The sequence below is a fragment of the Chrysochloris asiatica genome, unplaced genomic scaffold (genome assembly GCF_000296735.1).
Source record: "Chrysochloris asiatica unplaced genomic scaffold, ChrAsi1.0 scaffold00007, whole genome shotgun sequence".
Classification (NCBI taxonomy): domain Eukaryota; kingdom Metazoa; phylum Chordata; class Mammalia; order Afrosoricida; family Chrysochloridae; genus Chrysochloris; species Chrysochloris asiatica.
The window spans coordinates 7,154,894-7,178,467 of record NW_006408525.1 but is presented as its reverse complement, the minus strand read 5'-3'; the positions used below and the strand labels follow the sequence as shown (position 1 = coordinate 7,178,467).

Below are 23,574 nucleotides of genomic sequence, written 5' to 3'. Positions count from 1 at the left end.
AAAAAAAAAAAAAGAATCACTTAACCATTTGTGCTATGAATATATCCTTCTCTGTGTTCCATCTTAAATTTACTCTCTTCCTAACTTAATATAACTTCTGCTAATAAATCCTTTTCTTTCTTATTGTGGGATCTTTGCATCACACCCAATATCAAAACCTTAATCCTAGATGAATCTAACTATCTACTTTCTCCAAGTACGCTCCATGGAAACCAATTACTGCTAGGGGAAATGAAAAAAATCACACAGCATTCAGAGATAGTACATTGTAATTTAATTTATCCTCAAAAACACAAGCAAACTATATGGCAAATATACTCTGCTTCTTGAAACATATTCTACAACTTCTTTAACGGCTTCCTTAAATCCTCATCCTCTTCCAACCTAAGCCCTACCTCCAAATCAGTCCCTTCTAATTAGGCAGATAAATCCAATATAGACTTCTGGACACACTAGAAACTTCATGTTTCAAAAGATCTTTTTGCATCTATATCATCCTCATGTCATTTCAACCTGTTTCAAGCACTTGTCTTCCCTCTGTGTAAAGTCAACTCTTCCATCTGTACTTTAGATCCTCCCTCACCTTCCAGGATCCATTTCCCAATCATTTCTATCCGGTACCTTCAACTCTTACCTCACTATTTAGTATTTCCAGTCAGTACATAAAAATGTTCAAGCGCCTTCTGCCTTGAAAAATCATTAAATAAGCCCTTACTAGGGGATTGTTTAGATCTAAATGACAAAGCTTTGAAAGACAATATAGAAAAGTATCTGCATTCTCTCTGTACAGGAGACAACTGCTGTAACAGGATGCAAAAAAATTTAGCATAAAAAAGGCATATCCTACTTTATTTATTACATCAAATGAAGAACCTCTGCTAATCATGAGCCACCTTTATTAGGAAAAGGTTAAAGGCATACTACATGTAAAAGAATAAAATCTCTAGGAATAAATCTAACCAGGGATGTGAAAGATTTATCCCATGAAAACTATAAAACACTGCTGAAAGAGATTTTAAAAGACTTAAACAAATGGAAAGATATTCCAAATACATGGATTAGAAGACTTAGTAGTGTTAAGATGCCAAAAGTACTCAAGTGACCTACAGATTCAACCCAAACCTGATCAAAATTCCAACAGCTTCCTTTATAGAAAAAATGAAATGGCAAGAGGCCTCAAATGGCTAAAACAATATTAATAAAGAAGAACAAAGTACAAGGACTCATACTTCCTGATTTTAAAATATACTATATAGTTTATTGGGAGCACACTGTGACTCTGCAGGACACTTACTGAACTGCTAGCCACAAAGTTGACAGTTCAAGTTCAGTAGTTGCTCTGTGGGAGAAAGACAAAGCTTTCTGCTCCTACAAAGATTTACAGCCTTGAAAACCCTAAGCAGGGGCTCTATGAGTCGGACGGAACTCGAGGCACTAACAACAACAAACAGTTAGCTATACCACTATCAAGCTGTATGCTGAACAAATAATCCATGATGTTGGAATATATGAAGAAGAATGCAGCATCAGGATTGGAGGAAGACTCATTTGCAATTTGTGATATACAGATGACACAACTTTGCTGCTGAAAGTGAAGAATTGAAGCACTTGTTGATGAAAATCAAAGAAAACAGCCTTCATTATGGATTGCAACTCAATGTAAAGAAAAATCTCTCACAACTGAACCAATAAAAAACAGCATAATAAACTGAGAAAAAATTGACGTTGTCAAGGATTTCAATTTTATTTGGATCCCCAGTCAATGTTCATGGAAGCAGCAGTCAAGAATCAAGTGGTGTATTGCAATGGACAAATCGGGTGCACTCTGGGGACTAAGGTGCACCAGATCCAAGCTATGGTATTTTCAATTGTCTCACAGACATGTGAAAGTTGGACAATGAATAAGGAAGACCAAAGAAGAGTGGATGCATCTGAATTACGGTGCTGGAGAAAATATCAAAAGTACCATGGACTGCCAGAAGAACAAACATATCTGTCTTGAAAGAACTACAGACAGAATGCTGCATGTCTCACAGCTTTGGACATGTTATCAGGAGGGACCAGACCCTGGAAAACTATATTATACTTGGTAGAAAGTAAGCAAAGAAGAAGACGACCTTCAACAAGATGGATGGACACAGTGGCTGCAACAATGGGCTCACACATAAAAATTGTGAGGATGGCGCAGGGCTGAGCAGCGTTTCGTTCTGTTGTGCACAGGCTTAATATGGCTGGGGATCAACTCACCAGCACCTAAAAACGTCACACAGATACAGCAATCAAAACAGCCTGATACTGATATAACAACAGACATATGTTGTTGTTGTTCAATGCTGTTGAACAACACTTTCATAGCAACACTGTATAGGGTTTCTGAGGAACAGCTAGTAGTTTGAACCACTGGACCTTGAGATTTAAAGAGATCTTGGAGTCCAATGCTTATCCTACAGTGTCATATCAGGATTCCAACAGGTATACAGACCAATTGTTATTCTTGTTAAGTGCTGTCGAATCAGTTCCAACTTATACGACCCTGTATAGAATTTCCAAGGAGTTGCTGGTGAGCTTGAACCACCACCCTTGCGGTTCAAACCAAGTGCAGTTAATGCAGTCCAGAGCATTAACCCACAGCACCATACCAGGACTCTAATAAAAAAGAATATATATGGATCAGTGGAATGGATTTGAGAGTCCAGAAATAAACTTACACATCGATGGTCAACTTATTTTTGACAAGGGTGACAAGTCCACTTTATGGGTAAAGAAAAGTCTCTTCAATTAATGGTGCTGAAAAAATTGCATTTCCACATGCAAAAAAAACGAAACAGGATCTGTCTTATGCTACACACTATCTGCTAGTATCTTAAATATAAACTGGTATATTCAATAGCTTCCTCTACAGGGCTTTTGTGATGTCTCAGTAGCAGCTCAAATTCAACTCAAAGGTCATGCTGTTCCCACAGTTTCCTATCTTGATGAATAGAATCATTATCAACCCACTTGACAAACCTAAAAACCACCTTCTTCCTCCCCTGTAGCAGTAAACGTACTGTCAAACTTTGCATATTTCTAAACAGCTCTCAGCTCGTCCTACTTCATATTCCAACACCACCACTGTCCCAACTACAACACCACATCTAAAAGCACAACTGGCTTCCTGCATCCAAGCCTACTCCCTGAGTCAGCGCTCCCAGTCTAAAACCACAGGGATAGTGATGACAGCATAGCCTGTCCCTTCCTTCCCCTGTGTTACTGGCTTCCTGTTGCTTCAAGATAAAGATCAAAATCTTCAGAGAAGCATCAGTCATTTTTTAATGTTTATTTTCTTTGGGGAGCCATGGTGGCACAGTGGTTAAAGCACTTCACTGCAAACCAAAAGGTCAGCAGTTAGAACTCATCAGCTGTTCCGCAGGAGAAAGATCCAGCCATCTACTTCCATAAAGATTCACAGCCCTGGAAACCCTACGGTGCAGTTCTACTGCGTCTCAATCGACAGCAGTGGGAATGGATTTTATTCTTTTTCTTCTGACTGTTATAAAGCTAATGACATGTGATCCAGTATCCAGCAAAATTCAGAATTATAAACACTGAGAACAATTCTCTTTAACCCTTACAATGGAACACCGTGTTAACATTTTCAGAGTGCTTCTGTGTCCATCATCTCATCTGACACATCTGAATCCTGTTTAATAAGCACAGCAGGGGTTAACTTCATTTTACTGACAAAACGAATAGGGTGTAATTCACTCAGAGCTGAAGGACGGCTAGGGCTCTTGAATCTCATCCCTACAGTCATCTATCTCCGTAACAACCACCTTAATTACAGGTGAGTGCTTTGGGAAGGCCTCATTGCCTCATATAAAAACCAAGGGTCATTGTTGTTGTTAAGTGCTGTTAAGTCAGTTCTGACTCATAGCGACCCTGTATAGAGTTTCCAAGGCTTTAAATCTTTGAGAGATCAGAAAGCCTCATCTTTTTTCCCCACAGAGTGGCCGGTGAGCTTGAACCGAGGGCCTTGTGGGTCGCAGTTCAGTACTTATCGTATGGAGCCGCCATGCTCCCTGAGGTTCCTGAGTTCATTACATGAATCAAATTTCCTTTTTCTTATTTTGTCTGCTTAGGCACTTTATTGCACTATTTTTCTTCCTCTGGAAGGTAGTACAGCAGATTTCATTATTTCACCATTAAACTATTACTTTTAAATTTGAAATACAAATTTCATAGTTTTAGGTTCAGTAATCTTTATTCTTTGACTTTCGTCTTTTCATCCTTTCCCATCCTATTACTGGCTCTTCTCTCCCTGACTGTTCTTGCTCTCCTTTACTGTTTTTGTTTTGTTTTGGTTTTTCCTTAGTCCATCCCTAAATATGATGGCTCTTCTATTCCTGGCTGTTCTTTCTCCCCTTTACTGTTTTTGTTTTGTTTGTTCTTATTCCATGCCTAAATATGAATTCTAGTCTTTCCCATAGCAATATCTACCATTCCTATATAAACTAGGAACTAAAATGTCCTCCTCAGATTCACCTATCCTTTAAAACCTTGTCACTCTTACCTCCTTAGCCAAGGTCACCGATCACTATATTCAGTGCGTTCTCTATCCAACGAATGCTGCTTGCATTTGATGGGGAGAATCACTGGATTTTTTCCTTCTCGGACCTTAAAAATCTAGAAAATTGCATTTTCCCTCCTAAACCTGCTTCTTCTCTATTGCATCTAGAAAATGTACTCAAAAGAAAAAGGTAGAAAACATTTCAGTCATAGTGACCCCTGTGCACAGATCCAGAGACTTGAGAAGTTCTGTGTCTTTAATGATCTGAAAGATGAGTGGAGCTGGTAAGGGCAAATGTTATTATTACATGTCGTCGAGTCAGTTCCAAGTCATAGCAATTCTGTAGTTAAAGGGAAAACAGCATTGAGGAAAAGGAGCGGGAAGCACTTGTGGGCCATCAATTTGTGTAGGAGGTAGCTGCCATGGGGGTCCAAATTCACTAGAGCCATAGAGACTTACAGCAGCTACTGTCTCTATGGCCCTCACATACTTCCTACTTCTAACCTCACCTTTTTGTGATACCTGATCTGATTGTCCCACCAAGCAGAGACAGGTACATAACCACCTAAACCAATTCTACTATTACATTTTTTACTACAATGACTATTCCAACAATGGACGGGTGACTCAAACTGAGCCACCTGTGTCTTCCAGTGAACACTGCTTCCTTTTTTATCAAAGAACTTTGAAGGTATGATTAAACAGCCTTGCACAACCACTGTTTCAACCTCATCAAGAAAATCCAAGAACAGTAGCAAATATTCAGAGAAGTAGTGATAAGTAATGGAGAAAGAATAAACGCATTAAGTCCCTGCTCTTTCCAGGTATACAAGTAGATCTCTAAAAAGGAAAAAGAAAATCTCCCTTTTTGTTTAAACCAATCACTTGCAAGGGAAATTTTCAAAAGAGCTGGTGAATATGTAAAGTGACATCACAGGTGCAGTACAGAATTTCCCTTAAAGACTAGAAAGCTGTCAAACTGTAGGAAACCAGTTGATTCAACTGATGTAACTTGGAACCAGTCACTGGAGAAGGACATCACACTTGGTAAAGTGGAAAGTCAGTGAAGGAGAGGAAGACCCCCAATAAGTAGACTGACAGTAACACTGGGCTCAAAATAATCATTGTGAGGATGGTGCAGGACTAGACAGCATTTCCTTCTGCTGAGCACAGAGTGACTATGAGTCAAAACCAACTGGATGGCACCTAACAATCACCACCACCTGGGCACACAAACCACAGACTCATCTGTACAGAATCTGGGTTTAAAACAAAATCAGGATATGAAACTGCTTTGTTTACTTCTTAGATCATTTTCAGCATTCCATCCCAAAAGAAATAAGCTAAAAATCAAGATTTAAAAAGAAAAAAGATATACTGAAATCAGACGCTTAATGCAGAAAGAGAACCATCACCATGACACCATTGTTGTTGTTGGATCTGGCAAGTCAATTTCAACTCACAGAGACCCCGTGTTAAAGAGTAGAACTGTCCCACAGGGTAGTCTCGGTTATAATCTTTACCAAAGCAGATCTCTAGTCTTTCTTCTGTGACACCACCGAGAGGAATCAGAACACCAATATTTTAGTTCACAGCTGAAAACTTAACCATTGCACCACTAGGGCTCCTACCAGGATACTCTGTTGTTGTATTGTTGTTAGCGGCCATTGAATGGGTACCAACTCATAGCGAAATTATACACAACAGAATAAAACACTGCCTGGTTCTGTGCCAACCACACAACCATTGCTACTGCCACAGTGCCATTCCATCTCATTGGGGGGTCTTCCTATTTTTCTCCAACCTTCCACTTTATTAAATATGATATCCTTCTCCGGGGAGTGGTTCCACCTGATAATATGCCCAAAGTATAAGAGATGAAGTCTAGTCATCCTGGATTCCAAGAAGCACTCTGGCTGTATTTCTCCCAACATAGCCTGTTTGTTCTTTTGGCAGGCCATGATACTTTGAATAGTCTCCTCCAACACCATAACTCAAATGCATCAATTCTTCTATGGTCTTCCTTATTCACTATCCAACTTTCACAAACATCTGAGGTTACTGAAAATACCATGGCCTGGGATCAGGTGCACCTTAGTTTTCAAACTGACATCTTTGTTCTTCAACACTTTAAAAAGGTCTTGTGTGGCAAAACTGCCTAATGCAATACACTGTTTGATTTTTTGACTGCTGCTTCCATGAGTGTTGATGGTTTATCCAAGCAAAATGAAGTTTTTGACAACTTCAGTCTTTTCTCCATTTATATGGATGTTCTTTAGTAATTCAGTAGTGAGGATTTTTGTCCTCTTTACATTTATATGCAACCCATACCAAAGGTTGTGGGTTTTGATCTTCATCAGTAAGTATTTTAAGTCTTCTTTGCTTTCAGCAAGCAAGGTTATATCATCTGCTTATCGCAGTTTGTTAATGAATCTTTCTCCAATCCTGATGCCATGTTTTGCTTCATATAACCCAGCTTCTTGGATTATTTTCTCAACATACAGATTGAATAAATATAGTGAAAGAATACAACCCTGTTGCACATCTTTCCTAATTTTAAACTATTTGGTTCCCTTATTCTGTTCGAACAACTGCCTCCTGGTCTATGCAAAGGTTCCGCATGAGCACAATTAAGTGTTCCAGAATACACATTCTTCACAAAGCTGTCCACAGCTTGTCATGATACACACAGTCGAAAGTCTTTGTGTAGTCAATAAAGCACAGGTAAACATCTTTCTGATATTCTCTGCTTTTAGCCAAGATCCATCTATCAGCAATGCCATCCCTTGTTCCACATCCTCTTCTGAATCTGGCTTGAACCTCTGGAAGTTCTCTGGTAATGCATGGTTGCAGCTGTTTTTGTACTATCTTTAGTAAAACTTTATTTGCATGCGATATCAATGATACCGTCTGATTATTTCCAGATCCCACTGGGTCAGCTCTCTTTGGAATGGGCACAAATATGGAATCCAGTCAGTTGGCCAGGTAGTTGTCTTCCAAATTTCTTGACATTGATGAATGAGTGCCTCCAGTGATACATCAGTTTATTGAAAGGTTTCAATTTGTATTCCATCATTTTTTTCTTTGCCAGTGCCTTCAATGCACCTTGGACTTCTTCCTTCAGGATCACTGGCTATTGATCATATGCAATCTCTTCAAATGGTTGAACATCAACCATTCTTTTTGGTACAGTGACTCTGTGTATTCCTTCTATCGTCTTTTGATGCTTTCTGCATCATTTACTATTTTGCTGATAGAATTCTTCAATATTTCAAATTGAGGCTGTAATTTCTTCTTCAGTTTCCTCAGCTTGAGAAACACTGAACCTGTTCTTACCTTTTGGTTTTTAAACTCCAGGTCTTTGCACATTTACTTATAATATTTGACTTTGTCTTTTCGAGCTGCCTTTTGAAATTTTCTGTTCACCTTTGTACCTCCTCACTTCTTCCATTTACTTTAGCATGTCTAAACTGGAAAGTAAGTCTCAGAGTCTCTTCGGACATCCGTTTGGCCTTTCCTTCATTCTTGTCTCCTTAATGATCTTTGCTTTCTTCTTGTACAATATTCTTGATGTCATCCCACAACTCTTCTAGTCTTCAGTCTTAAGCATCTAATGCATCAAATCTGTTCTTCAGATGATCTCTAAATTCAAGTGGGATATATTCAAGGTCATATTTTGGCTCTCATGAACTTGTTTTAATTTTCTCAGCTTCAGCCTGAATTTGTATATGAGCAGTTGATGGCCTGATCCACAGTCTGCCCCTAGCCTTGTTTTGACTGATGATATGGAGCTTTTCCACCATCTCTTTGCACAGATGTAGTCCATTTGATTTCTGTGTTCTCCATTTGGTGAGATTCATGTGTATAGTCGTCACTTATGTTGTTTAAAAAAGGTATTTGCAATGGACAAGTCATTGGTTTTGCAAAATTGAACCATGCTATCTACAGTATTGTTTCTATCACTAGGGCCATATTTTCAAACCACTAATCCTTCCTCTTTGTTTCCAACCTTTGCATTCCACTGACCAGTAATTATCAATACATCTTGATTATATGTTTGATCAATTTCAGACTGAAGAAGCTGGTAGAATTCATCAATTTCATCATTACTGGCTTTAGTGGTTGGTGCTTAAATTTGAATAATAGTGGTATTAACTGATTTTTCATGTGGACATATGATTATCCTATCACAGACAGTGTTGTACTTTAAGACAGATCTTGATATGTTCTTTTTGATGATGAAGGCGATACCATTTCTGTTCAATTTGTCCATCCCAACATAGTTACTCATATGATTGTCAGATTCTAAATGGTCAATACCAGTACATTTCAGCTCACTATGCCTAAGATATCAATGTTTATATATTGCATTTCATTTTTGACAATTTCCAGTTTTCCTAGATTCATACTTCATACATCCCATGTTTCAATTATTGATGGATGTTTACAACTGTTTCTTTTCATTTTGAGTTGTTCACCAACAGCAAATAAGGTCCCGAGGGCTTTACTCCATTCGCGTCATTGCAGTCATCTCTACTTTGAGGAAGCAGCTCATCTTCTGGCACTATATGTGACAATATCCTGGTGCTCTTCATCATGTTTCAATATACAACATTCATATGCTGACAGTGTGTTCCACTGCTATTATTCATAAAGTTTTCAGTGACTAAATATTCAGAAGTAGTTCAATTCCCCTTCTTCCTGGTCTATCTTTGTCTGGAAGCTCACCTGTCCACCATGGGTGACCCTGCTGGCATCTAAAACACCCATGACATAGGTTCCAGAATCACAGCAAAACGCAAGACACCACAGTACAACAAACTGCCAGGCAAGTGGCGGACCATGATACTACAGGTAGGCTAATCACACTCCCTAATGAACTCTAATGGAATATATCTGAGAACCTACAGACATTGTACTAACAAATTATATTAAGAAAAAAATCATCTCAAAGTCTAGAAGGTTCAACACCAATGATTACTTTGCAGTTATAAATCCTAAGTAACTGACCAAACTAGAATTAATTACTTATTTTCTAAGAATTTTTTTAATTACTTGGACTTAATAAAAATTTATAGCTTACCCTTATAGTTAAACTTAAGACTTATGCATTACTAGTTCTAATGAAGTTTTCATACTGTGATTATGTTACTTTTCAAATTCAAAATAAACTCATTTTGAATACTAATAATCTGACTGAAGCAATTCAGAATCAGGTCACCCCAAACATTTAATTTATATGTCCCCCCAAAAGTAAATACAGTACCATTTAAATCCGCATTTTCAAATCTGACCCAGACTATTTTCTCCTTTTCTTCTGTTAAAGGTGTCCCACTGTAAGCCTGCAGAGTAAACAGAAACATTTAAATATAGTTACTTTACTTATAATTATAGTTTTAATATTGCTGTTAATGTTAACTGCTGTCGAGTCAGTTCCAACCCATACAGACTCAGTATAGGGTTTCCCAGGAACAGCTGGTGAGTTTGAACTGTCGACCTTGCAGTTCAAACCAACCTTGTGGTCCAGTGCATTATCCTACAGCACCAAACCAGGACTGTATTTCTGAAGTTCATATCAGTGATATTCAAAACAAAGAGTGAAATAAAGGCAATCCTCGTCCTGTCCAGTTTCTCAACTCCTAGGATTTTGGTAAAGTCATTTTGGAACATTATTACTCTAAAGAAAGTTAGCTGGGACTCTAACCTAACACTGGTAGCCTTGATTTAAAAAAAAAAAAAAAAAAGTTTTTAACTAATATATGGAATTGCAAAACCTAAAATGCAATGACCATAGTCTATAGGAAGCATCACTATAATTCAAAAGGTACACAAAAACGAAATCATCCCTAAATTGTTCACAAATATGAAGACTTAAGACATAAAGAAAACGATCGTACTTATCTACTTAGTTGCCAGGGGTTTGTGATCAGACAATTAACACTTTACCTAGTCTTTTTAAGAGTCCTACTTTTTCCATTTCTTATCTGGCTGCCAGAGTCAACCTATCAGCTAGTTTCTGCAAGTCCAAAAGGGCCACAGAGATAAGTATACATGTCTGGGAAGCCTTAGGGAAGGCGTCATCAGTACCCACGAGTATTCAAAGGGAATCATCTCTCAGTAAATCACATGTATTTATTTAAAAGGTTTTTGAAACTGTATGAACTTAGAAGCATTCAGAAAGTCCACAAAACAGCAGCAACTTTTTTTCCCAAAAATTTAGTTATACAGTGGAACTTCAGTTCACCAAATACTTAATATAGCAGTCTTCATTCAAATCAGCTCTGACTCCAGCAGCTGCAGGTACAGAGTAAAACTGCTGCTTGGTCTTGTCCCATTTTCGTGCTCACTCGCATGCTTAAGTCCTTCTTTAAGGCCTCTGTGTATTCTGAGTGTCTTCCACCACTACGTGGCACAATATTCTATTCTGAGTCATAGGTTTTCAGTGACTAATTTCAGAAGGAGATCACCAGACCTTCCTTCCTAGTCTTAGTCTGGAAACACCACTAAAACCTGGCCATCACAAGTAACTCTGCTGATACCTGAAATATCAGTGGCATAGCTTTTAGCATCATAGCAACACACAAGCCACCACAGTATCACAAACTGAAAGTGGTAGTATATAATATAAGCCGTATCAAAAGCACACGAAAGCTAAAATCCCATACACAATTTGTGTTACACCCCAAAACCAAATCACTGAGTTGACTCCAACTGATGGTAACGCCATGTGTTTAAGTAGTGCTGTGCTCCACTGAGTTTTCAATGGCTGATTTTTTGCAAGTAGATTGCAAGGCCTATCTTCTGAGGCACTTCTGGATGGACTTAAATCTTCACCTTTATTAGCAACCAGGAATACCAACTGTTTGCACCATCCAGGCAATCTCGTTATACACCAATACCAAAAACAAACCAGTTGCCATGGAGTCAATTCTGACTCATGGCGACTCCATATGTATCAGAATAGAACTGTGTTCCCTAAGGTTGTCAATGGCTGTCATCTTGTAGAAGTAAACTGTCACAGCTTTCTCCCAAGGGTGAATTTGAACTACTAGTCTTTTGGTTACTAGTTGAGTATTTAACTGTTTATGCCATCTGCTTTAAATTTCCCTATCAAATTGTAATTTCTATATTGTACACAAGGCCAGTGTCTACTAACTCACAAAAGACAGGCTTATCGGCACAGCAGAGACAGTGGCTGTGTGTCTGTGGGCAGGAGGCTGGCTGGACATTTAAATGAATATATATTTTTCTGTTTTGTAAGTGAACATAAAATATTTTTGCCTTGTTTATTTGTGAAATATAAGATGTAAATGGGGAGCCACAGGGAATGGTAAATGTTGTAGGGCGGGGATTATAATCATTGAGATGAAACAAGGTGTAAGGCTTGATGAATGAAGACCTGATGATACTGTCTGTAAACCTTCACTCAATTTACAACAAAAAGTTAAAAAAACGAAAAAAAAATAGACAGGCTTATGATAGTATGGTTTAAAGAAAAAGTATCTTATGGAGTCTGCAGATGATACAACCTTGCTTGATGAAAGTAAAGAGGACTTAAAATACTTGCTGATGAAGATCAAAGACCACAACTTTTAGTATGGGTTGCATCTCAATGTAAAGAAAACAAATAGCCTCACCACTGGACCAATAAACAACATCCATATAAATGGAGAAAAGATTGAAGTAGTCAAAGATGTTAGTTTGAGGACTAAGGTGCGCCTGACCCAAGCCATGGTATTTTCAATAACCTCATATGCATGCAAAAGTTGGACAGTGAATATGGACGACCATAGAAGAGTTGATGCATCTGAGTTATGGTGTTGGAGGAGAATATTCAAAGTGCCATGGACTGCCAAAAGAACAAACAGATCTGTGTTGGAAGAAGTATAGCCAGAGTGCTCCTTGGAAGCCAGGATAGCCAGACTTCGTCTCTCATACTTTGGACATATTATCAGGTGGGACCAATTCCTAAAGAAGGATATCATGTTTGGTAAATTATAGGGTTGGAGAAAATGAGGAAGACCCCCAACGAGATGGACTGGCACAGTGGCAGCAGCAATGGGCTCAGGTGTAGCAATGATTGTGAGGTTGGTCCAGTGTTTTGTTCTGTTGTGCACAGGATCACAATAGGTTGGTACCGACTCGATGGCACCTAACAACAACAACATGGGCAAAATACTGAATGTTGCAGAAAGAATCAAAAGAAGATGGAGAAATACAGAGTCACTGTACCAAAAAGAAATGGTCGATGTTCAACCATTTCAAGATGTAACATACAACCAAGAGCTGATGGTACTGAAGGAAGAAGTACAAGGTGCACAGACAGCACTGGCCAAAAACAAGGCTCCAGGAATTGAGGGAATACAAATTGAAATATTTCAACAAACTGATGCAGCACTGGAGGCACTCACTCTTCTATACCAAGAAATCTGGAAGACAGTTACCTGGCCAACTGATTGCAAGAGATTCATATTTGTGCCCATTCCAAAAAGAGGTGACTCATGCAAAGTGTAAACATTGGACAATATCATTAATCTCCCATGCAAGTAAAACTCTGCTAACGATAATTCAAAAATAACTGCAAAAGTACATTGACAGGGAACTGTCAGACAAGCCAGATTCAGAAGATGATGGGAAATGAGAGACATCATTGTCAACAATGGGTCTTGGCTGAAAGTAAACAACACCAGAAAGATGCTTACCCGTGTTTTACTAACTATGCAAAAACTTTCAATTGTGCAGATAATGAAAAGCTATGGATAACATTGCAGAGAATGAGTATTCTGGAACACTTAATTGTGCTCATGAAGAACCTGTACATAGACCAAGAGGCAGTTGTCAGAAGAGAACAAGGGAACACTGAACAGTTTAAAATCAGGAAAGGAGTATGCCAAAGTTGTATTCTTTCACCATACTTATTCAGTCTGTACATTGAGCAAATAATCTGAGAAGCTGAATTATATGAAAAAGAATGTGACATCAACAATGGAGGGAGACTCATTATCAACCTGTGATGATACAACCTTGCTTGCTTGTTGAAAGCAAAGAGGGCTTAAAATACTTACTGATGAAGATCAAATACCACAGCCTTCGGTATGGGTTGCACTTTAGTGTAAAGAAACAAAAATCCTTACCACTGGACCAATAAATAGCATGAAGATAAATGAAAAAAAAAAAAAAAGACTGAAGTTATCAAAGACTTCATTTTGCTCGGATCAATCATCAATACTCATGGAAGCAGCAGTCAAGAAATCAAACGATGAACTGCATTGGTCAAATCTGCTACACAAGATCTTTTTAAAGTGTTGAAGAGCAAAGACGTCAGTTTGAGGACAAAGGTGTGCCTGACCCAAGCCATGGTATTTTCAAGAGCCTCATATGCTTGTGAAAGTTGGACAATGAATAAGGAAGCCCATAGAAGAACTGATGCATTTGAGTCATAGTGTTGGAGAAGAATATTAGACGTGCCAAGACCTGCCAAAAGAACAAACAAATCTGCTGCCTAGAAATCTGCAAGGCCAAACTTCATTTCACATACTTTGGACATATTATCAGGAAGGATCCATCCCTGGAAAAGGACATCATGCTTGGTAAAGTGGAGAGTCCAAAAAAAGCGGAAGACCCCCAACGAGATGGATTGGCACAGAGGTAGCAGCAATAGGCTCAAGTGTAGCAATGATTATGAGGCTGGCGTACAACTGGGAAGGGTTTCATTCGATTGTACATAAGGTCGCTATGAGTCAGTACCAACTCGATGGCATCTAACAACTACAACAAAAACCCATTGTGCTTGATAAAGCAGAGTCAGAGAAAACAGAGAAACCCTCAATGAAATGGATTAACACAATGATAAAAATGGACTCAGACATACCAACAATCAAGATTTCACAAGACCAGCAAGGCTATGTCCTGTTATACATATGGTGCTGTGAGTCAGAGCTGACTTGAGGGCAAATAACAATCCCATATGCTCCCATGGAACGCTGCTTACACCTTTAGTATGTAGTTATTATTTGGCCATACATTTCAGCTGTACATCAATTCTACTAAACCATGGAGCACCAAACCTGGTCCAACACCCATTCGTTTACATAAACAGCAGAGGTGAGTAGTTGTGACAGACATTTTACGAACTCATGCAAAGTCTAAAATATTTACTATCTGGCCCTGTACAGAAGAGCTGGCGGATCCCTGTACTAGAAGCACAATGCCTGATCCTAACGTGTGCTCAATTAAATGACTGCTGCCAGAAGTGTTGGTTTCTTTCCTCATCGACTACAATAACGTCTTACATACAAGAGTTGAATGAATACTCTGTCATATCTATGCCTACAACTTTACTTTAAAAAATTCATAATTTTGATACTAGTCCAAATCATCAGTCACTTATATAGCCTGTCATCATCTTTCTAATGCATAAAAATGTATAAAAATGCATCTCTTAGCTCCTAGGACTTTTACCCTATCAGTTTTAGCAGCCGCACCCCCCCTTCTCTACCTAATAGAAATTACTCAGTCTGCTGGTATTGTTGATCCAGTAGCAATTTCTCCAACTACTCCTCAATGCCTCTGGCCATAGCCTCTCTCCTCAGGCCAAAAAGAACTGCTTGCAACACAGGGTTAGAACCAGCACAAAAGGTACCTTTGTAAAATTTAATAAAGGAGCCCTCTGCTGTTGTTGTTAAGTGCCATCGAGTTGGTTCCGATTCATAGGGACCCTGTATAGGGTATCCGAGGAGCAGCTGGTGAGCTTGAACCGCCAACCTTGCAGTTCAAACGGATTTGCAGTCTGGCGCATTAACCCACAGCGCCACACCAGGACTCCAAGGGGCCCTCTGGGAGCAGACAAATTACCTAAAAAAGACTCCTTACTTGGAGATGCAGCTTCAAGGCAAAATCCAGGGTTTAAGAAAGGGAAGCAGTTTGCAGAGGAGAACAAATTGGATTTCAGCCCCCAATTATATTCTTTGTGTAGAGAACACCATGCTCTACCATCACGGCAGTCCTCTTGCTTGTCATACCCAGTATCTAGTTAGTCAGTTTCCTTCACATCAAATAGCCAGCCTGTCCATTCATTTCTACCAATTCAACATCTAAACCTCCTTAGGAACCTCACTCGTTCACTTCTTTCTTAGCTCTGCATTCTCTTAGCAATTAAATATTTTATCTGTTTAATCATGTGTAATATTTACTGATAATTCTCTAAATACAAGCAGTATTCCCACCTTAACCAGAAAGGAACATATTCGTTTTTCCTTTTATGCCCCACTGCTGATGTCACTGTGGCCGACCTACCTATTTTCTAACTGACCACAACACCAATATTCCCTGACACCTTCCCTTGTTTGAGGAACACAGTTTGTTTAATACAGCTGAACTCTAGACTTCAGACTTTTCTAGGACTCTCCCATACAGCTACGGCCCTGGAACTATGAATGCCATCTTTCAAGAATGCAGTTACACACATCACAGAAGTTGGAGGAGACTGTCATTACCAAGGAGAAAACACCAAAACCTCTCTCTTGAGGGGTTCACTAGAAGAGTATTTCCCAAAGATTCCATTTCACTAGAATCACCTGAGACCCTTCCTATAGACCCAGCTACTGGATGCCACCTCCAACCTACTCAGCCAGATTCTCCAAAAGTGGGGCCTGAATTTTTTTTTCCCCCCCAAACAAATGTGTCAAGTGATTGATTTATGGAGGCAACAGTGAACTGAAGAGGATCCGAGAAGAGCTGCTTGCATTCTTTATTCCCACATTCAAGTGAGAGGACTATAAAAAGACTATAAAAAGGACTGAAATCTTTACTCACTTGATGAACATCTTACCCAGCTCAGGGTAAAAATGCTTTATGGGAGTAGAAATGTAAAATACACATACATATGCAATTTAGGTTAATTTCAAAGAAATGAAATGTAACAGCCCTATAATTTCCACCACCAGAAAAGACAGAAACCACCTACACTGGAAAAACAAGTTACAGTAGCAAATTTTTATGTTTGGCATAAAAATTCTGTTTGATATGAAAGCAGAGGTAGACTTGTGGCTAGGTATAACACCTGGTTAATAAAAGAGCTTACAGTGCTTAGATAGGCACACTGAACTAGAAGAGAAAGAAAGGCATTTTGGAATTGCAAGGTTGGCAGTTTAAACTCACCGCCACTCCTTGGAAACTCTATACTGGGTCACTATGAGTCAGGATCGACACCACGGCACTTAACAACAACAACAGCAAGAGTCCCAAATAGAAATAGAACCTAACTAGAGTCAAGCAAATTCGTGAAGCATTGCATATTTTGGGGCGGAGTCCTGGTGTGGTGCTGCAGGATACGCATTTGCCTGAAGGTTGGTTTGAAGCACAAGGTTGGCAACTCAAATTCACCAGCTGTTCCTCAGAAACCCTATACAGGGTCACAATGAGTCAGAACTGATTCAATGGCACTTAACAACAATGGAGTCCCAAAGGCGCCCTGGGGGTGCGATGGCTAAGCACTTGGCTGCTGACTCAAAAGGTCGGTAATTTGAAACTATCCAGTGATTCCACGGGAGAAAAAAACCTGGGTAGCAATCTGCTGTCACGATGACAGCAAAGAAAACGCAACAGGACAGTGCTACTGTCCCCTGGGCTCACTAATAGAAATTGAAGCGGACTCATTCAATGGCACCCAACAACAACGGAGAGTCCCAAGTCCCATCTCTCAATAACTTCGCACCTCAATGTCTCCTAAGAGAGCAAGTCTTAAGAAATCTTAGTTGTGCCACTGTCGGCACAAAATCAAGGCAAACTACACAATAGCAACTAGAGTTCTACTCTGTGAATGCCCCGGATGCCAAAAACATCAAAAAAGCCTTTCTAAAAACTGATACTAAGGTCAAGTTGAGAAAACAGAACATTCCAGAGCTCCCCTGGGCAAACAAAAAAGCCATGTGTGGTACTGACTTACCTGTGGCACAACATCCTGTAGAAAAGTCACAACACTTTCCATGTAGGACTGCTCTCTGGAAAAGGATGAAGTGGAGAAAAATTAACATGGCAGCTTAAGACAGACCAGTGCACAGCTAAGCTCTATCTATGAATCCCACTGATCATGTACTAAAACAAGGGGAAAAGGGTCACCTCTATCACCTGATCATTCTCTTTTATCTGCTTTCTAGTGTCATGAGCGTTTGTTGATGATACTACCTGCAAATGACCTGGTACTAGGATCTCTCTTTTTCCTCCTAATTTCAGAGAGATAACTTCTAACTCATAATTGAAGAAGTAAGAACAAAAGACATTGCTAAGAAGGCAGGACCTTCCTCTTGAGTCAGAACAGAAGAATGTCCTAGGTAGAGCAAGAAACACTACTGCTAATGACTCAGTATTTAGTGATCTTGCCTTTAAATTGGTTGTGAATCTAGTCCTTAATCTGTATGGAGCAAGGTCAACTTGTATGTTGTTGCAGGTATAGGCATTAGAATGAGTCATTTAAAGATCCCCACCTAATGTGACATAGACAAGGCATCAGAAAATATTAAAATGCATCAAAGTGAAGGGAAAACAATTAATACTGCTAAAGACCCTAAATTAAGATCTCTTTTAATGGGAAGTAAATAAATATCAGACATATAGAAAAAAACAAATTCTTCAAAATACCAAATCAAATTCATTTTAAGAGTGATGGAAAAAAGTACATTTAAAGAAGATAATGTGAATTTTCCTAAATCCTAGTTAAGAATAAAGAAGTAGCATGACTTTGTTGTTAAGTGCTATCTAGTCAGTTTCAACTCACAGCGACCCTGTAGAAGGTTTTCTGAGGCTTTAAATCTTTGTGGGGCCAGAAAGCCTCATCTTTCTCCTGCAGAGTGGCTAGTGGGCTCAAACTGTTGACCTTGTGGTTTGTAGTCCATTGCTTATCTTATATAGCCAAGGAGCTCCCAAGATGCCTTATTGTTGTTACTAAGTGTCTTCGAGTCTGTTCTGACTCATAGCTACCCTGTATACGGTTTCCAAGGCTTTTAAAAATCTTTGTGGGACAGGAAAACCTCATCTTTTTCCTGCAGAGCTGCTGGTAGGCTCAAAAACTATGAAATCTTGTGGTTCGCAGCCCAGTTCTTACCATATGGAGCCACTGTACTTCCCAACATACCCCAGAGAACTACAAAAACTGATAGAGGCCTACCTCTCCAACCTATTTTTTTGCCACTCGCTTTACTGTTTTAGTCACACACCATTTCAGTCCCTGAAATACACCATGTTCTTCTTTGAGTGAAGACATTTACAATAGCTTTCTTTCTGTCTAGATTGTTCCTTCCCATACTCTCCTTCCTTTCAGATCTCAAGCTTCAGTGTTACTTCTTCAGAAAGGCCTTGCCTGACACTTCATGTCTTTCTCTACCACAGCACATTATGCTCTGGTCAGGACCTGTAATTACTTTAATTGTTTACTTGCTTACTTATTTGCTTACCCCACTAAAATGTAAATCCATTACAGGAAGGAACCCATCTCACATATTTACTTTGTATCTCCAGAATCTATAAGCCAATACTTTAGTAAAGAGTAGATGCTCAAGAATTTTTTGTTTAAAAAATATTGCATGAGTGAAAGATAAAAAATGAAAACACACTACAATTGTGTATTGCATAACAAAATGCATTACATTATGAACACCATATGGTGAGGCAGCATGGAATCGTGGTTTGCAGAACAGATTCTGGAGAGGAGCTGCCCAGGTTTGATACCAGCAACATTTCTTGACTATGTAACCAAGAACAACTTACTTTTACTCTGCTTTGATTTTCTCATCTGTAAAATGAAGATTAAAAATAGCACCCAATTCACAACTAATAATGTGCTTAACTTGGTGCATGTACCATCCTTAACAAAGAAATACCATCCTGGCAAATGCAGGAGGAAAAAAAGAAGTATTACAGTAAACATTGTACTACGCATAGAGTCTGGGAAGGCAATCTTTGTTTAACATGCTAAACTGCCTCAGGGAAATAACTCAAAATGCTACAATTTTCCTAACAGCATTTTAAATGGCATAAAGCAAGTTTCACCTCCTTAGCTAGGGTCTTCTTATATAGGTAAACTTCCTGATATCATGGCTTCATTATATGTATGAAAATACCCTGCCTTTTAGACTTCTGTTTATGCCATTCTTTTAGCCTAAAATGTACCCTTGATGTGAAGTGCCCAAATTCAATTGGCCTTTAACTGTACAATATAAATGTTATCTTCATAATACAACCTTTTCTAATCATCCAACTAAAATACTCTCGTCTCAATTCTCTTGTCATTTTATTAGCATTCTATATTTAGGGATTATCATGATTTCAGGAATCCTGGTGTGGCATTATAAGACAACCACTGGACAGCTAACCACAAGGTCAGCAATTCAAACCCACCAGCTGCTCCATGGAAACTCTATACAGAGTCGCTAAGAGTCAGAACTGACTCAAAGGTACTTAACAACAGCAATGTGATTTCCAGTGCTCCTCTCTTAAGGCCACATTAGATTGTAAATTCCTAGAAAGATGTAGATACACTTTGTCAAGCAGTAACTGAAATACAAAAATATACTCTCTATGACTTACTGAGACTTAGAGGAAAAAATTAATTTTATATTACAATCTAGTAATCATATACATAAATATATATCTGTGCGCCACAAAACAACTGTATAACCTGTCTTATTTCATTTTTTAATATAGACTCTGACACATTAAATTAATTTAATTACTCACTAATTCATTAAATGTATAGTGTGAAAAGTAACTCTTCTTTAGGATTCAGCAAAGAGGTTTTCATGCATTCCATCAACGTGCAAAATACATTGTGTGTTTAGTCCTCTAATTTGGCCTTGGTATCGATAATTGCTTATCTTTTATAAAGCCAAAATCTAAAAGATCTAACAAAATGTGCTCATGTCATTAGCACACAAACCCAAAACACAATTGTTTAATTTTACAAAACTAAGCAGTGTTGAAAAAGGCAACTCAAGTATTTTATTCTGAATAATCATTTCAACTCTCTCTATAATGTGCTTACGTGATAGCCTGGGGACGAACCACAACTCCCCCAGTACAACGACTGGGCCTTCTAGGGGAATCTGTAGCCATAGCTTCATTCACAAAACCTGTTTCAAGAAGAAAAAGAGATAATGGATCATTTTGGGTATGGAAATAAAGGCTGATGACAACTCATTAGAGCTCTGGGAATAAAGAAAGCCTAAGATGTAAATTACTTTACCAGCAATTGATATTACACCAGAAAGAGTGAAAGAGGAAGTAGATACAATTTTCTCTCAAATTACGCTTAGGTTTTAATATAGGACCAGGTCTCAGAACCATAAAACTATTTAAGATTCTTGATGGTCTGCTTTACTGTTAATGTAAACTAGAAATCAGATCATGGGAAGTTTGGCACAGGATCACATATGACACCATATGTGCTACCTTTGTGAGCCAAAATTAGAGAAATTAGTGAATGACATTTTATGTTGAGAAAGTGAAACAGGACATGGTACAGTATTTCAAATACCGCCAGCAAAATCACTCTACCTTTCAACTAAATCTGTTCTGAATTCATGAGTAAGACTGATGACCAATACCCAAGTAGGATTTTTTTCAGTATTTTTAACCTCATGCTATTATAACCCCTGGTGTGGTGCTGCATGATGAGCTCAGGACTGTTTACCAAAAGGTCAGCAATTCAACCCACCAGCCACTCCTTGGAAACCCTATACATGGTCGCTATGAGTCAGAACCAACTCCAGGGCACTTAACAACATTGTAACTCAATCACTGGAGTCTCAACAAGCACTTATATGATAGAAGTCCCTTATCCTTTCCTGTCACCACACACTAAATTCTGATCCTTGAATGTCAGAATCACTGAAATGTTCTGAATTAACTTAAGCATTTTAAATAGCATTAAAAGTCTACTTAATATAAAAGAATTGACAGCATTATCTTACAGGATTCAGAGTAGCCCACCGCCTGGAACTAATCTTAAAAGCTCCTCAAAACATAATTACCATGTAGTACCTTATTTGAAAACCCCCAAACTGGTCAACCCGATTTCCTACAACCAAAACATCATCTTTTGTTTCAACTATAGTCGGACAATAAGATGGAAGAAAAATTGATCCCTTTGAATTATGGTGTTGGCAATGAATATTGAATATACTATGGACTGCTTAAGGAGCGCTGGTAGCGTAGTGGTTACGAATTGGGCTGCTAACCTCAAGGTCAGCAGTTTGAAACTGCGGGAGAAAGATGAGGTTTTCTGCTCCCGTAAAGATTTACAGTCGGAATCGACTCCACGGTACTTAACAACAATGGACTGCTTGAAAAATAATTAACTTGGAAGAAGTACAGTCAAAATGCTCCTTAGAAGAGAGAATGGCAAAGCTTCATCTCACATACTTTGGCCATGTTATCACAAAGGACCATCATGCCTGGGTGGGGTTCAGCTAAAAAGAGGAAGACCCTCAACGCTATGGATTGACAGTGGCTACAACAATGGGCTCAAGCATAGCAACGATGGTAAGGATGGTTTAGGACCAGACAGTGTTTCATTCTGTGACTTGGAACCTGCGAGACAGCACTTAACAACTGCCCAGCTAAACCCTCAGGGGGTACCGTCCTCTCATTTTCACTCCACCCTTTCTTTCCCGAATGAGTCTGCCAAACCCTGTCTTTTAAAGATCCTGTCTCCTGAAGATGATCTTCTCCAGCCTCTCGGGCCCGACTTTCCTAAAACACACTTTGCACACCTCCACCCACTTAACCTCCACCGAGGAGCAACCACTGCCCCCGGCCGCCCTCTGCCCTTCCCCCTCTCTTCTAATCTTGACACCTCTCCCACATCGAATTCCTGCCAGCCAAACCTCTGCCTTCATGCTGCCTGTCCCCTCGTCCTCCAAAGCCTCCCCAAAGCCACAGCCCCACCAGCCCTCTCACCGGCCGCCCGCCGGTAAACGCTGTTCTCCAGCTCAAGGCTCAGTGTTTGGAGTCTCCTCTTTATGATTGACGGCTACCACTTCCTACCACGCCTCAGCGGAACTACCTTTGTAGCCAATCCCAGAAGCAAACTCGCTAATGTCGGGCACCGCCCTTGGAGGTCAGCTTCGCCAACCAGCAAGTAGAAAGAGGCGTACCTGCCTCTTGAATTTATCCAATAGACTCGGGTTGGGAGAAAAACAAAACAGTATGTAAGTTCGGGTGAAGCCGAGCTGTCAGGTTCGGTTGTAATCGCAAGCAGGTGGGGAGGAGTTACAAACATGCCTATTTTCTTTGCAGACGGCACCTTAGTTGCTTTTTAAAAAAATTAACATGCTCCACGTTCCTGTCCACCTTACCCAAACGTCTCAAGCCTAAAGCCGGAGAGGACAGGAGGACTGGTCTGTTTACATCAAATTCTCGCGACAGCTGGTTCGAAGCTCAAAGCACGTGGACATGGCAGCTGCCAATCACTTTTAGTTGACCACTCATCCCGAGCCCGCCTACTGCCCCGCCTTTTTCGATGTGTTTACCTTCCGGGAGCCTAGACCGGTTTGACCCTGTGGGCAACCCTGGAGCCAAGGAAGGGTACTTCTGAGGGAGGGACACGACCGGTAATCTTATCCATTTAAACTTGAGTTGTGGACCACACCTGATTTCTTCCTTATTCTTATCTTTGAGGCTCGAAATCTCGCGGATGTCATTCGTCAGTTACAATTCTCTTCTGAGAACAATCATTATTAATGTAATGAACGCCCAGCACAGTCTTAACTAAGCACTTCATATGTATTACTATATTTAATAGTCACGACAGTCTTACAAGGTTATGGCATATTTGAAGATATATTGTAACAATAAAATGAAAGCTACAGTGACCATTTGTTTAATGCAAGTAACTGGTAGATGCTGACTGCATATAGCCAGCTCATGAGTCACTTGGAAATTTTAAGACATGGGCACGCTCAGCAAACTGTTCTTGTGATAGGGACAAGATTGTTGTTGCTGTTAAGTCGGTTCCCACTCATGGAAACCCT

The 23,574-nt window shown here is 39.4% G+C and overlaps 1 protein-coding gene across 2 annotated transcripts in view; it reads right to left on the bottom strand.

Annotated features, from left to right (window-relative positions):
- The window catches only part of BCAS3 (breast carcinoma amplified sequence 3), a 701,971-nt gene extending 679,367 nt beyond the window's left edge, over nt 1-22,604 (bottom strand). For both annotated transcript variants that reach the window (XM_006832356.1, XM_006832357.1), the window contains exons 1-4: nt 22,502-22,604; nt 20,586-20,673; nt 17,496-17,550; nt 9,816-9,891 (exon numbers count right to left, since the gene is read on the bottom strand). In XM_006832356.1, coding sequence (XP_006832419.1) covers nt 9,816-9,891; nt 17,496-17,550; nt 20,586-20,656 — 202 coding nt within the window. In that variant the 5' untranslated portion in view covers nt 20,657-20,673; nt 22,502-22,604. The remainder of the gene's footprint in view (nt 1-9,815; nt 9,892-17,495; nt 17,551-20,585; nt 20,674-22,501) is intronic.
- Nucleotides 22,605-23,574: the final 970 nt, after the last annotated feature.